This window comes from Canis lupus, chromosome 32 (assembly GCF_048164855.1).
Source record: "Canis lupus baileyi chromosome 32, mCanLup2.hap1, whole genome shotgun sequence".
Lineage (NCBI taxonomy): Eukaryota > Metazoa > Chordata > Mammalia > Carnivora > Canidae > Canis > Canis lupus.
This window is the reverse complement of record NC_132869.1, coordinates 17,778,823-17,795,001: the sequence shown is the minus strand read 5'-3', so window position 1 is coordinate 17,795,001 and position 16,179 is coordinate 17,778,823. Positions and strand designations below refer to the sequence as shown.

Genomic DNA, 16,179 nt, shown 5'->3' with positions numbered 1-16,179 from the left:
GTGGATTGTTTATCCTTGTGATTGCCTGGCTTACTGGGAGTTGCTGTTCAGTGCCTTCTGCCCAGTATCAGGAATATCATACCAGACACATATCACTAGCTTGGGAAAAGATCAGAATTCAAAGTACAGTTTCTACTGTGTATTGCTTTTGTACCAGCAATGTCAAAAAATTATAAGTCAAACCATCATAAGTTGGGACCATCTGCAGTGGTTAACTGCCCTTGAAAGGGCAAATACTGAAGCTAAAAAAATGTATTTTAGGTTATACTACATTCAGTACATTTCCTCAGCCCTAGGGGAAAATGTGTTCAAATATCCCCAAATGTATAACAAGATAAGAAATAAGTGACTGTGGTAAACATAGATCTCTTTTTATCCTACCCTATGTAATTCATCAGTGACATGCATTTTTAAGAAATCTAAGTATAAATAAGTATACTTATGGGTATAAGTATAACTGACCGATTCAGAGTCAGACCCCACATTAGTTTAAGTTGTGCTAATGGGGTCAAATAGACATAGTCTTTCAAACTTGCTCCCATATTTACTGTCCACTTTAACTGTATTCTGACCTTCCGGTTCAGTGTGATGCAGGACCATAACATATTAGAACCACAGTGTAAAAAAAGGCTTATTTAATTATTCCTCCTATAAACTATGGAAACAAATACAACTTTGTTTCACATATTTCTGTTACGGAGTTTTCTAGACCAGTGTACTTGAACCAGATAGAAAGTAGAGACTTATAGTAGATTTTATTTACCAAAGCACATGGTGCTTTAAGCATAACTAGTGGACTTTTTTTTTTTTTTTAAGATTTTATTTATTTATTCATGAGAGACACATAGAAGCAGAGACATAGGCAGAGGGACAAGCAGGCTCCTTGCGGGGAGCCCAGCGTGGCACTCCATCCCAGGATCCCAGGATCATGACCTGAGCCAAAGGCAGATGCTCAACCATTGAGCCACCCAGGTGCTCCATGACTGGTGGACTTTAACTATGGAATAATTTAATAGTAAAGATAATGCAGTAACAGTAAAAATAATATACAAAGAGTATTCATTGATAGAATTACTTTTTTTTTTGTTGGTAAAGAAACACTAAAGCATTGTTTTTTTGTCCTTTATATCATAATTATGGCTACTTGTAGAATATCTGATTTTGCTTTTATTTCTTGTGGTTATGTTACAACTTCATTTGGTAGTACATTTTACTGAACTATTTATTTATCTGTGCTTTAATTTGGCGTATTTTTAGATGTGCTTTTATATCAGCATTTCCCAAAACATATCACAGGATGTTAATAGGCTGGATTAAATAAAGTGAAAAGTTTTCTTTTGGCAGGATAGGTTATTTGTATAAAAAGTACGGCAGTGTTAACTATAACAGCAAGATGCTTGATTATTCTGTGGTACTGATTTCTCATTGCATACTATTTTGTCCTGTACTGCTGTTAAAATAGCAGTTCTGTTTTTGTTTTTGTTGGAATCATACAAGATTGGTAGATATTTAAGTCACTCAAGAAAGTCCTCAAGAGCATGTGAAAATAGCCAGAGGTCTGATTTTAATTGTTTGAAACTACATTTTTTTCTCCTGAATTATTTATCTTTAGAAAAGCAAATTATCTCAATTAGTGTTTTTATGGTATTAAGAAGAAACTTAGAAAACCTGTAGCTCTTGCTGGTTCTGTTCTGCCAAGTAGGGGTTTTTGGACAGTCTAACCATGAAACATGGATATCTATAGACCACTTTCAATAGCCTTAGTGTCCAAACTGTAAGCATGTTGAAGCATCTTGGTCAAGAGACCTCGTCAGATTGAAAAGCCATGAGATCATTATGAGTTCATGAATTTGAAGGTCTGGATGTTGGTTTCTAAACTGAGAGAGACAATTTAAGAGAAAAAAAAAGAGGCTTGTCTTGAAAGATTGAGATAGATTTTGCATGAGATAATTACATATTTTCCTTTGAAGTTTTGAAGATTTCTTGCTTGAGTGAACCTTACTATTATTGCTAATAAACCGATGATGGGATGCTTATGTTAAGTAAAGCCCTAAGTTTTTATAAAAGGTAAAAGTAAAAGTAGAATAAGGAAGAAACTGTAATCTTAAAAGCCCTTGAAAATTTTCCACAGTATCCTTCGGAATCATTGTGCAGTGCTGCCATTTATGAAGGTATGCGTCTTTAATTAAACTTGTTTTTTTCAGGTCCCAGCATTCAAGATATTAGGACTCTGGAAATTGCTCTGTGTCTGTCTTTATAGCTTGCTTTTTAAAGTTTCATTTTACGTTGTTTATTAGAAAATGCGAAAGTTTCATTTTATGTTGTTCATTAGAAAATGTGATTTCTGTGTTTTTTGTTTTGTTTTAACCAATTGTAGGTTATATATTTGAATCTACTTTAATCATGATAATAAAATTTTTTTTCTGGGAACTAGTCTGTTTTATGACTTTTAGAAACAGTTAAAGGCTGCCTGGGTATAAAATCATGGGTTTGGCTCACTATGATATTTATTAACTTAGACCATGTAATTGTATTGAGTGGGTAAGTAGTTGACTACCAGTTGGTTTAAAAAAATGCAGTAATGGTAGGATGCGAAATGGATGAAAAGACAAAAATAGAAGAGTAGTCCCAAGTTGTAAATAAGAAAGCATTCAGTTCAAGACTTAAACAGAAAACAAATTTTTCTACTTATGCATTGAGATTAGAACTGATCCTATCACCTGGAAAAGAGATTATGGGATTTTTTTATAAACTCTTTGCTTTTATTGTCCCCCCCTTCTTTTTTAGTCCCTTTATAGAACTAAGTGTGCTTGCCTTTTAAATTTGTTGCCAGACTAAAATTAGCCCAGAGTGGTTTGGCAACTATATAATATTCAAGGGAAAGGAAATATTATGGTAGGTAGGCACACAACTCACCTAAATCTGTATGGATCTGGTGAGAATACATCCCAGTTTGCCTGGGGATAGTTTCCCTTCGCAGCTGTTATTTATGTATAATTACTAATAACTTTCCATTTAACTCTCTACAGTTTCTAGTTTGGATGGTGGGTTTTTATGGACGTTTTATAACTTGATAAGTGGTAACTAATTTACTCAAAAACTAGTCTCTAGAGTCAGCAATGATATTAACTGTATATGGAATAATTGTCTGATTTTCTTCTTCCTCCTTGAAGCTTCTCTGAGGTTCTTTCATCTGAGTGTTCTTATCACTGTTTTTACTTTTATTGTTTTAAATCTATGATATCTCTTCCATGCCAATTTCCATAACCCATTTGGCGCTACTCTTACACTGGAGTTCAAATTGTGATATTGAATAAATAAATGAGTTTGGCACTGATAAGCAGAGTTAGTGGGACCCTTTGTTGCCTGGTAAAAATTAAAATTCTGAGCAGTTGGTACTATTTGCAGTGATGAAGGAATGAAAAGGGGGATAAAAGGGAAAGGAGAGATTAGGGGGATTGGGCAAAAAGCGACAATTTTTTCTAAAACTAATTTTGTTTAAATTTGTAAGTTTGTTATTGGGCACATTGACTTGGTGGCATTTTGTGCTAGTTTGCCTTACTGCTATAAAATTTACTTCAGAAACTAAAAAACTTTTTAAAGACTTTATTCATTTGAGAGAGAATACTTACAAGCTGAGGGAAGGGCAGAGGGAGTGGGGAGAAGCAGACTCCCAGAAGGGAGCCTGAGTGGGGCTCAGTCCCAGGACTCCTGAGGGAGCATGACCTGAGCCAAAGGCAGACGCTTAACTGACTAAGCCACCCAAACATCCCTGGAAACTAAGAATTAAATATAAGAAATAAATTTTTAAATTTTCTATTTTAATAAAATAGTAAATCCTCAGCAAGTTATTTTGATTCCTATTTTGCATATTTTAACATGTTTATATTAGTGTCTATGAATTGCATTATAGTCAGAATATAATGATGAGAATAATGTTTATATGATGTATTATTTTTAAATCATTAATGTTTTTAGTTATTTACCATTTCATTGGCTATAAGGAATTTCAGACCTGTGAAGTGAAATGAAACTGACTAGTAATTCTATAATTTTTCTTTTACAGGTCATGTAATGTTTGCAGAAATAAAAATGGAGAATGGAAAGTCAAAAGGTTGTGGAACGGTCAGATTTGACTCCCCAGAATCAGCTGAAAAAGCCTGCAGAATAATGAATGGCATAAAAATCAGTGGCAGAGAAATTGACGTTCGCCTGGATCGTAATGCATAATTTCAAACCACGGAACATTCTTACATCTGTTTTGCTGAATCTCCTAGTAAAAAGTCATTTTTTTAGTAATACTGTATGCTTACAAAAGCTGTAAAAATGAACTTTTAAATCTCCCACCAGCTTTTAACAGTATAGTGTGAAATATACTGTGATTTTTGTTAATCTCAAGTTTGGGTTTTTAAAGACAGCAAGTCGGTCATTCAGTTCAAATGAATGGTTATACTGTTTTTAATGAAATAAGCCATTTTTCTTCTTGTTACTTTACTACATAGTGGGATTTGTTTGTTCAAGTTTCCTCAGCTTTTATCAACTTATTGTAAGGTAAAACATAGGTGATTTTTTCAAAACTTCCGTTTTATATATGTAATTGTTCTTGAAAAGAAAGGGCTCAGGCAAATTAGGATGTGATTTGGGTTGGTTTTAAATTACTTTTCTTTGGCGATAAAGAATTACTGTAAGTAAGTTTTAGATTCGAAAGTTCAGGATCTTTTTTATTTGACTTAAATGAAGAAGTGGAGTTTTCCTTCTCTTCCCTCTCCCATCATTCACATTTTCCACATAACACTATTAATATTACCCTCCACAGCCTCTTATTTTATTATTTCCAAGGACTCCAAGTTCATATAGAACTGATAATGTGGCAATCCCCAGGTATAATAACAGACAGACTACTCCTAACTTTCTATCTAATTTCCAGCCATTGAAGTGAACTGCTGAAAAAAGAAAAATAATTGATATGTTGAGAGAGATGGTTATGTAAGTTAGTCCTCTGCTGTTCACTTCTACAGGAGCTGATGCATTTATAAATGCAGTTTTAATAAACCATGGAACACCTAGGCACAGCATATCAAACACGTTGGATCCCACGATGTTAGACATAGCCATATCTCCTTTGCCTGCAGAAAAAACATGTTGTTAAAATGTGCACACCAATACTGTATTTTGTTAATAAGCTTCATAAAAAAACACTGGAAAATTTTTTTGTTTGTTGGTTTTGGAAAATTGTTATATTAGAACAAAAGTCTTACTGAATTTGTATTTTTTAATTTGGGGGGTTAGTATTTAAAGTCTTAACATTTATTTAATAATAATTATCTTTATTTATTAAACCATTTTTTAATAAGGTCTATAGATTACTTGTTGCTTTTCATTCTAATTTAATATGGTTAATTATGATTTAATGCACATTTCAGATAAATATTATTTGGGGGATTAGATTTAGTGAAATTACTCTGATATTAAATAGTAAATCCTTCCTTTTGAGTCACTCTTTTTTTTTTTTTCTTAAAAGTATGTTAACTGAGGAAATAAATATCTTTAAAGGTACCTTTGCTCAGTGTATTTCAGAATAGCCAGTCTTGAAGAATGGGCATTGCAGCTTGAGGGGCCTAGTTCTTACCTTTTCTTGCAACCAGCACACTTGTAATTGTGTCTGGCAGGCTTGTTCCTGCTGCTAATAAAGTAAGGCCCATTACTGTATCTGGAATTTCTAAAGTTTCCCCTGTAATAAACAGAGATACTACAAGTTGCAGATCTTATTTCAGATATTTCCTTTCTCAACAAAAAGAAAACAGGCACATTTAGATTTCACAACTAATATGTACTTAGACTTTACCTAGCAAAATATTTGAATAAGATTGGTAAATTGAAAAACCCAGGTAGCATTAATTTTTAATGACCGCTAAAGATATTTAATAGAATTCTACTAAGGAGTAATTCTTCTACCCCGGTATGCTTACAGAAGGTTTGGATGTTCACTGTTATCAAGGCTGTTGCTTAATATATGCTAATAAGATCGGTCCTTTTCAAACTCTTAATGTGATCAGGATTAAGTAAATTGTTTTTAGCTATTTTTAACCTGTAAATGTTAAGATGGTACATGTTTTTTAAGTCCTACTTTGATGATCCTACCTTAAAAAAGGAAAACAAAAATAGGGTTCTACTTGAGTCTTCCTAACATTATGGTCCCAATTTATTAATTCTGTTAAATTTGGTATCAAGTTCAACATTTGACAGAAATGTGTTCATTCTGGGACATAATCAGGGAAGTTAAAAGTACATGTAACTACTGTTTTAATGTTGCGATTGAAAACTACTTTAGAATCTTTTTTAAGTAGCTGTTTATTGCATGCTTTATATATTGATATTGGAATTGTAATAATGGTTGTTAATTTTTGTTACCCGTTTGCCAGAGTTCATATGTACATAAGTAACACTAGTATTTATCATCTTAGGGGCTGTTCTATAATATTGCTTGATTTTGCTCTTTAACTGATTTCCTATTGTCAAATATCTGGCTGAGAAAATTTGGAGAGATTTAATATGCAAGCTAATTGGACTCTTTCATCTTTCTCATTAAAAATAAGAAATACTCTGATATTTTGCTAGCATGCTATTCTAAGTCATATATTAACTTGGGAAAAGTCAGAGATCTGCAGGCTTTTTTTTGTAAAGGGCCATGTAGTACTTACTTTAGGCTATGCAGGCTATATGGTTTCTGTTGCAGATATTCACCTCTGCCACTGTAGTGTGAAAGCATCCATAGATAATGTATAAATGAATTAAATGAATGGGTTTGATTATGTTCAGTAAAACTTCACTAGCAAAAACAGGAGACTTGGTTGTTTGGGTACACAGGCGATAGTTGGGTCACCTCTGATATGTCCAAGTTAACCTTTTTGGGAGAAGTTTTAATTTTTTTTCCCCTATGTTTATATTCAGTTTTTTCCTTGGAATTCTGTGGGACTAGAGCTGATTATGGCCAAGCAGTAAGATTTAATTTTTAATCATGAAGATAGTAGAACCTAAATTTAAATTTTATTTTATGCCCTTTTCACCCATTTCATAGTTTGTTTATATGTCCTTATTAAAAAGCAAAATGAAATGCAATCCAGTTAAACAGTGAGCTCACATTGTTATCTCAAAATGCTGGCTCCTTGCTATATGTTTCATTATGGAATGGAATTCAGTATAAAGAGTATATTGTGAACCTCATACAGTGTGATTTAATTATTAGTGTAATAGGGAGATATCCTGTGTATTTAATTTCATTTATAAGAAGATCCGTGGCCTTTAACTCTGGCCTATACAATACTGAGAATATAGTTGATATGTAATATGCAACTTAAAAACCCTGAATTGATCTTGTTGGTATATTAATATTTTATCTTTTTATATCTTTAGTCTTTGCTGAAATAGAAATTTCCTCTGTAACTAGATTACTTTTAGTGAATATATGCAGTTTCTTCTTCTATAAAACTGATTATTTTCTTTATAAATTGTGATCTTGTACTAAAGATACATACCAGTTATTGTGACCATCCAAACCAAGATATATGTAAATGCAGATATCCACAGTGCTGACATGAAAAAGGTTATCATAAAATAATTTTTCCAAAATTTTCTTCTACAATCTGGTGTGGTTAGGAAAAGTAAGGTAATAATAGGAAGGGATAGTACCCAAAAAATTCTTTTTAAGTCTGCTTCAGGCATGTTGAAAACACTTGGTGGATCTGTTGAGGAAAAAAATAAATGATTCTGAGTTTTCTCAAATGGCCAATTAAGTTGGAAATGTCCATTTAGAAAGCTATATTGAAATAAATTAGCTGTATCAGTTTTTAAGAGGCTATTTAAAACATTTGAATACCTCATTACTGATATTGCTGGCAAAAAGAAACTAATTGAGACTTTAGGGCAGACAGTATAAAATGTTATACTCAGCATTTCTTGTTTTGGGGCCTTAAATCCATGAAAATCTTGGGTCATCCACTAAATATATTGGACGTAATGTTTATGAAGTACTGGTTGGACTTTCTTTTGGTTTTCTACAGTGTGGATGGTAATTTTTAGTAACTTTTTTTGCTTTATGGTATTAACCTGACTTCTACCTATTATAACTATTATACTTGTCTTTCTTCCTCAGTATTGATGTTTCTAGCCTGCCCTATGTATAAGATAATGCATACATACTTAGGACATATAAAATAATTATGGCATAATCTTTTTCTTAAGTTGAATATTCCATTCTAATTTTCATTGTAAGTGAATTTTGGAGGCTTGCTTCATATTTCTCTCTTAACATTAGTTTACTAAATTTGGAACTCACTACAGTTCTTATGAAGAACCTTTAAGAAAATAGCAACTAGCATGAAACCTACAATATAACTTCTAAAACTTTGAGTATGTTCCTTATTCAGTACGTTTTATTAAGTTAGTGGAAGACAATAATACATTCGATAAAAATAAGCATTCACTTTAAAATCATTTAAAATTTGCATGGCATTTACAAAATAATGTACCCATATATTGGATCAAATTATATTACAACTAATACTAGTAAAATAACTCATAAAAAAATTTGCCAAGCCTCAGCCAATGGGCCACCAAGTAAATTTTAGATATAATCTCAGTGTAATGAAAAAATTTAGAATGGTCCTTTTGAATTTCTTGTTATAAAATTCAACTTAGCAATATGTACCACTTGAAAGGCTAAAAAGTATAATTTTTGTAAGAAGGGAAGAAGTTTTGTTTTAATTTTTTTAGGTGGTAAATTAGAATAACTTCCCTTCCTAATGTACTTAGGTAAATTTAGAATCTGTTTCATACAACCACTTTGTAAGAAGCTAACCTATAAATTTCTATTTCTGGCCATAGATGAATTTGACTTCTACTAGATATCTAAATGTTTTGCTACTGCTTCAAATGACATACTTAAAACTCAAATGTTTCTTTTTTCCCATACCATCCCTTTTTCTTAAATTCCGAGTTTTTGTAAGTGATGTTCCCATTTTCTCAATCAATCATAAAGCCTCAGAATTTTCTCTTTTCCCTTTCCTGACCTTTTCTGGTCCTTCTATTGCCTCGTCTTGGTTGATACTTCCTTTGCATTGTCTTTTTTATTCCTACTTTCCTTTATCTAGGCGTCTACCAAACACATCAGCTATTTTAGTAGCCTCTTACAGACTTCCATTTCTTTTATCCTCTAATTCTCCTGCTTCATAAGCCTGCAAAGACTTGTGTACTAGCATTTAAGACTCTTCTGTCCTATTCTTTCCTATCTACCTTTTCCCTGCTTCCTTATTGTGTACATTCTGTGCTCCAGGTATGCTAGTACATGAATAGGCCTTTTGCTCATATATTAATTCCTTGGCATTAATTTACAGAACATACTTTACCCTTCTACCCCTTCTACATGATTGTTTACATAATAAACTTCGTAGCTGTTACTTATTGGTCATAAATCAAGTCATCAGCTAAAATCTGATCTATTCTACAAGGCTCAGTTTAAATGTTCCCTTTTCTGTGATAATCATGCCTGTGTAGCCATCAGATTTTATACAATCTGTCCCATTTAGGAGCTACAGTTACACTTTTCTCTTTACTTAAACCTTCATATGTTAGCTATTTTCTTTTTTCTGTACAGCATTGGAAGTTTCTTAAGGATAGGACCACCTCTTCTTCACTTCTGAATCTCCACGGTATGTTTTACATAATAAGCGTGTGTAGTAATTGCTGAATTGAAATGAGATTCTTAAGTTTTTCTAGTGAATAGACTTACTAGTGGGCATGATGGGCTTATTACCTTCAGAAACCTGACTTAGATCATGTAAACTTAAAGGAAGCTGAGAGTAGCCAGACTCTTCATAAAATATCCCACTGTCAGTTCTTGATTGCCGACGGATGAATGGCTCACCCTCATCTTCCCATCCCATCAGTGGCTGTTGTTCACTTCTCTCCTCCATAGCTTCAGCAAGACAGGTGCAGCAAGGACTGAATTTCTTTATAATATATTGGTTAATTTTAATGTCAAAACACAGCACCAAAACATATAATCCATATATCAAAAGCAGTAAAGTTCCTTCATACCTATAAATTAGAAAACTTTGTTTTAAAATTAAAAACAAAAGTTTTTTTTTTTTTTAAAGAATTAATAGCTTTTGAGCAGTACCTGCTTAATAATTTTCTGGCATAGCAATAGAACAAGCAAAGAATATTTCTAGATATATTTTGGTTTTCTAAGATTTGTCCAAACTTGGCTACAGCATTATTAGAAATTTATTGATGAAGGCTTGACAATCCTTTCTATATTTCAACTAAAACCAAGAATTATAAACTCATCTTTATTTAGAGATTCTTTCAATGATAGGCATAAAAAATGCTTTGAAAATAATAATTGTGGATTTTCAGAATAAAAGTTAATGAATAATGATGGGCTTTCTTCATCTCAGTTCATTGGCAGCAAACATCCCCCAAAATGTATAGTGATTATAAAAGAATGTTAGTTCATTTCAGCTGTGTCTATTCAAATCTGGTATAAGAATTTTATGTAAAATATTCAGAATATATGAGGCTTTGGGACTTCTCGATTTACTGAGTTTTTTTTTTTTTTAATTTTGACATAACTGAATTTGGCTTATATTTATACAAGGAAACGAGGATAGTCTTTAAAATAAAATTGTACCTTAGGCACAGAACTGTTGCCCTGTACCCTGGTTTCCTAAAGAGTTAAGATTAGCTAATACCATTACATTTGAACCTGTCATTTACCTTTTATTTTATAACCAGTGAATTTCTGCTACAGCTGAAAGCACAGAGTTCTTGATTTCCCTAATGGAGGGAGTATAAGCTTGGATACTCTCATAGTCATTGTCTCTATAGAGACAACTGCTGAGTCTCAGAAGGATCCTTGCTATATCCATTGGTCTTTCTTCAGAAGACAGACCAGATTTTAGGATGATTCATTTAGAAATTGTTCTCCCTGCTAGATTTTAAGTTTCTAGTCAGCAGGTATTATGCAGGGTTGCTAAGTTGTAGTTCTCCAGAAGGGTGCCATTTACATTGTTTTCTATTTTTCTGGTATCCTCTGGCATTGTGCAGTGCACAGCCTCTGTGGCTGTGCATTGTACATTTTTCTCCCTCTTTTATGATTCCTAGCATAGTGTTTTAACGCCTAGTAGATACCTGGTTCTTACTAGTTGAAGAAGTTACTAGCTACCCACTGAGTCAATCTCTGTTTCAGTTTCTTGAAACGGCAAGATACTGGGAGGTTACAAAGAAAGCAAACAGTTGTTAATACCTAAATATTGTTAATTCTCAGAGGAAGAAGGCTGTACTTCCTCTTGTTAAATGAACACTAGAAAGTTGGAAGAATCTAGATTTTAAAATTTACTTCCTCCCTAATTTCTCTCCAATCCTGTGACCATGAGCACTTCTAACAAAGGCAAAGTAAACAACCCAATAGATGAAAGACCCAACTGATGGGGCTTGAGTGGACAAAGGGAAGACTTTCTGAACAGGCAGTGGGGTGAAGGAAGATTGGTAATATCCAGTGATTAGTGAGACAAGGAAACTGACATGACTAAAGAAATTTCAAAGAAGGGAAAAACCCAACTGGCAACTGTGATGAGGAAGTTAGCTCAGAGGCATATGAAAAAATGTTCTAGAAGTGGCAGGTAATTGAGAAGTGACTGAAATAACATTTCTGAAGAACATTGCTAAACCATTGGAATCTCATAAAATCCTCTCTGTAATTGTGTTTTACATAAGAGTAACGGTTATTTCAAGCTTACCAGTAAACTTGGTTGTCGAATATTATGCCAAGAACTGCAGCTACACTAATTGCATATGCTGCACAGTCTCTGAATAGGGGCCAACATGATAGCGTTGAGACCTGTAAAATGACAATTTACTGTTTCCATTACACTGTAACTTTGAGTACATGCTTAGCATAATACTGGAATTGTATGTAGTTAAATATTGTTATCTTTTGCATTTTGCTTAGAGAAAAAGGAATTTTAAGAAAAATTGTGTTTCAAAACCTACTCTGGTTTTCATAAATTTGACCAAGAGCTATTTGTGGGTTAACTTTAAATGGAATACATGTTTTTCTACTGATTAATAAATTTGATTGAACACATTACTAGTGCCTTGTTTGTTCTAGACTATAAACAATTTATAGTTTGTCAAGACAATAAATACGTTGAAGTTTTCTTACATACCACATTAGATAACAAGCCACAAGCTGCACAGATGCCAAAGAGGTTATACATTGCAGATCCAAGGATGGTACTAATGCCGATATCTCCCTTTGTGATAAATACACCTATGAGCGAGTTAATTGCCAGGTTAGTGTTACTAGACTTGAAGAAGAGAAAATCACATTGAGTAAGCAGAAAATATAAGAAGCAATATTTACCCAGGAAAGCAGTAACTAACTCAGGAGCTGAACTACCGGCTGCCATAAAAGTTGCACCTGCAACATCCTGAGACAATCCAAGGGCTGAAGACAAATAAAATTATGTTAAAGTGGCAAATGAAAGGGTATGTCCCTATACCTAAATATTCAAATCTATGGCTTCACAGAAAAGCACTCACAGTGACAAACTGGAAAAATAAGACATGCAGTTAAAAAATTAGAGGAATCCAGTGCCTTGCTTTCTCAATGAATTCATTACTTCTATGGAAAGGGAGAGAGGCCAGGGACTATTGGAGCTATGCTCTGACTTGGTATTTATTGTAAATGCCAAGTTACGAGATTTTGTGGCACCCAGAAAAGATTCCTAGCTGCACGGCTTGTAGGTGTATAGCGACAGCATGACTGCTTTAAAATGACACTGTCAACAGTGCTCCAATAAGATTTGGGAAAATAAAGTGTTTCAGGAGTCATAATCCAGTTTGAAAGAGGAGGAAAAAGTGAACATTGGTAGTTCTTAAAATGTGTAAGCAAACCTGAATTAAAGGAGATTATTCACAAATTGGCAATTCCAACCTTGTCAACATAAATGAGAGGAAATTAGTTAACCAGAAACCAAATAAGATTTACTATTGTATAATTAGAATCTATTGATTTAAAACATACAGCCATTAAGACTTTGCTCTAGAGTAGGAAATACAAGAAAATACTACCATTCAAATAGTTGGTGTATATCCCCCAGACTTACAAGCATGCAAATCCATTATCTTCAGTGATTGCTGGGGTGAGAGTCTTAATATTTCTGGCTTTTTTTCAGTTTTAGAGCTAAGGGATCTAGTATGGGAAGGAAAAGAGAGAGCTGTGCTGAAAAACTACCTTGTTTTGGGGAGGCTGAGACAAGGTCGCATTGGAAATCCCCAACCAGGCTTTACTGGTAGACTAAAAAGTAGGCTATAGAAGTAGCAGGCTTTTTTATTGGTGGTGTGACAGATTGTATTTTACAAAAATGGCTACAATATTTGCATCCATGTGATTTTCGAGAACTTTTCCATTCCTTGCCCTTTCCACCTCCACCCTCCACCCAAAAGTAGAGTTTATGTCTCCCGTGACTGACTTGATTAACAGAATATGGCAGAGCCATGACATTTCTGAGGCTGGGATATAAAAGGTGACAAAACTTCCTTACCGTTCTCTCTCCGGGGACCTTTGCTTTAGAGCCCTAAGCCACCACATAAAGACACCGACTACCATTGAAGTGTACTGGAGATGCCTCGTGAAAAGCCCATACAGAAAGAGATGCCTGAGGCACCTCTACTATTTCAGCCCCCAAATTTTGAATCTCCCTGCCCCAGGCACCAGACATGTGAAAGGGGGAGAGATTTCAGATAACTCCAGTCTTCTACACTGCATGAGAGACCTCGAGCTAGAACTACCAACTGAGCCCAGTAAATCCTCAAAGCTGTGAGAGGTAATGTGACTGTTGTTTTAAGCCACTAATTTGGAGGTGATTGGTTAAGTAGTCATTGGGAACTGGAACATCTGGCTATCGTTCACTTATTTGTTACACTTTGTGAGTACTATGCCAGATGCTTTTTTTAAGTGCTAGGAATATGGCAGAAAAAACAGCCAAATGTTTCTGTTCTTGTGGAACTTTAATTCTAGTGAAAAGAAACCGATAAGCAAAATTTGTTATGTTAGATCTTCGATATTACTATTGGGATTGTTTGTTGTCACCGTGAACCACACTCATACAAGACGATGAACTTGGTTGATAAATACTGTGTGTGTTCTGACTGCTTCACCAACTGACTGTTCTGCTGTCTCTTCCTCTCTTCAGGCCTCCCTACTCCCTGAAACACAACAATACTGAAACCAGGAGAGTGAATAGCCCTACTATGGGCTCTAAATGTTCAAGGGAAAGAAGGAAGAGTTACAGATCTCTCACTTTAAATCAAAAGCTAGAAATGATAAAAGCTTAGTGAGGAAGGCACGTTGAAAGCAGAGATGCTCCAAAAGGTAACAACTCTTCTGTCAGATAGCTAGCCAAGTTGTTAATGCAAAGGAGAAGTTCTGGAAGGAAATTACTAGTGCTTCTCCAGTGAACACACAGAAGGTAAGAAAGTGAAAACAGGCTTATTGCTGATAGGAAATTTTAGTGGTCTGGATAGAAGATCAAACCAGATACAATATACTCTTAAGCTAAGGCCGAATCCAGCAAAACCCTAATTCCCTTTAATTCTGTGAAGGCTGAGAGAGGTGAGGAAGATGCAGAACAAAATTTTGAGGCCACTAGAGGTGGTTCATGTGATTTAAGGAAAGAGGCCATCTCCATGACATAAAACTGCAAGGTGAAGCAGCAAGGCTTGATGTAGAAGGTACAGCATGTGATCCAGAAGATCTAGCTAATAAGATCACTAATGAAGGTGGCTACACTAAACAACAGATTTTCAATGAAGACAGTGTTCTATTGGAAGAAGATGCTCTCTAAGACTTCCGTAACTAGAGAGGAGAAGTCAAAGCCTGGCTTCAAGGCTGCAAAGACAAGTTGACTCTTGTTAGGAGCTCATGCAGCTGGTGACTTTAAGTTGAATCCAGTGCTCATTGACCATTCTGAAAATCCTGGAGCCCTTAAGAATGATGCTAAATCTACTCTGCCTGGGCTTTATCAGTGGAACAACAAAGCCTAGATGAGAGCACATTTATTTACAACATTGTCTACTGAATATTTTAAGCCCACTGTTAAGACCTGCTGCTCAGGGACACCCGGGTGGCTCAGCGGTTGGGCGCCTGCCTTCAGCTGGGGTTGTGATCCCGGGATCAGGGATCAAGTTCCACATCGGGCTCCTTGCGAGGAGCAGCCTTCTCCCTCTGCCTATGTCTCTGCCTCTCCCTCTTAGTCTGTGTCTCTCATGAATAAATAAAATCTTTTTTTTTAAAAAGACCTGCTGCTCAGAAAAAAAGATTCCTTTCAAAATATGACTGCTCATTGACAATGCACCTGGTCACCCAAAGGTTCTGATGGAGATGTATGAGATGAGTGTTGTTTTCATGCTAACACAGCATCCATTCTGCAGCCCATGGGTTAAGAAGTAATTTCAACTTTTAGGTCTTATTATTTATAAGAAGCATATTTTGTAAGACTATAGCTGCCATAGATAATGATTACTCTGATGGATCCCAGCAAAGTTTATTGAAAACCTTCTGGAAAGAACTCACTATACTAGATCCCATTAAAAGCATTCATGATTCATGGGAAGAGATCAAAATACCAACAGAACAGGAGTTTGGAAGAAGTTAATTACAACGTTCATGGATAACTGAGGGAGGGGTTTAAGATTTCAGTGGAGGAAGTACCTGCAGAATTGGTAGGAATAGCAAGAGACCTAGAATAAGAAGTAGAGCCTCATGATGTGACTGAATGCTGCGATCTCACCATAAAACTACAATGGATGAGGAGTTGCTTCTTATGGCTGAGCAAAGTGGTTTCTTGAGATGGAATCCTCTCCTGGTGAAAATGCTGGGAAGACTGTTGAAATGACAACAGAGGATTGAAAATATTGCATAAACTCAGTTGATAAAGCAGCAGCAGGGTTTGAGAGGATGGGCTCCAATTTTTAAAGAAATTCTAGTGTGGGTAAATTGCTATCAAACAGCATTGCACGCTACAGAGAAATTAGTCATGAAAGGAAGAGTCCATCAGTGTGGCAAAGGTCATTGTCTTATTTTAAGAAATTGCCACTGCTACCCCAGCAAACACC

General features: G+C 34.8%; 2 protein-coding genes across 3 annotated transcripts in view; one reads left to right on the top strand and one right to left on the bottom strand.

Annotated features, from left to right (window-relative positions):
* The window catches only part of MYEF2 (myelin expression factor 2), a 38,647-nt gene extending 26,499 nt beyond the window's left edge, over positions 1 to 12,148 (top strand). For both annotated transcript variants that reach the window (XM_072808308.1, XM_072808307.1), the window contains one exon: positions 4,067 to 12,148. In XM_072808308.1, coding sequence (XP_072664409.1) covers positions 4,067 to 4,230 — 164 coding nt within the window. In that variant the 3' untranslated portion in view covers positions 4,231 to 12,148. The remainder of the gene's footprint in view (positions 1 to 4,066) is intronic.
* SLC24A5 (solute carrier family 24 member 5) overlaps positions 4,583 to 16,179 on the bottom strand; it is a 28,270-nt gene continuing 16,673 nt past the window's right edge. Inside the window, exons 3-8 of the mRNA XM_072808250.1 lie at positions 12,228 to 12,331; positions 11,799 to 11,899; positions 9,812 to 10,095; positions 7,536 to 7,742; positions 5,630 to 5,731; positions 4,583 to 5,126 (exon numbers count right to left, since the gene is read on the bottom strand). Coding sequence (XP_072664351.1) covers positions 4,804 to 5,126; positions 5,630 to 5,731; positions 7,536 to 7,742; positions 9,812 to 10,095; positions 11,799 to 11,899; positions 12,228 to 12,331 — 1,121 coding nt within the window. The 3' untranslated portion in view covers positions 4,583 to 4,803. The remainder of the gene's footprint in view (positions 5,127 to 5,629; positions 5,732 to 7,535; positions 7,743 to 9,811; positions 10,096 to 11,798; positions 11,900 to 12,227; positions 12,332 to 16,179) is intronic.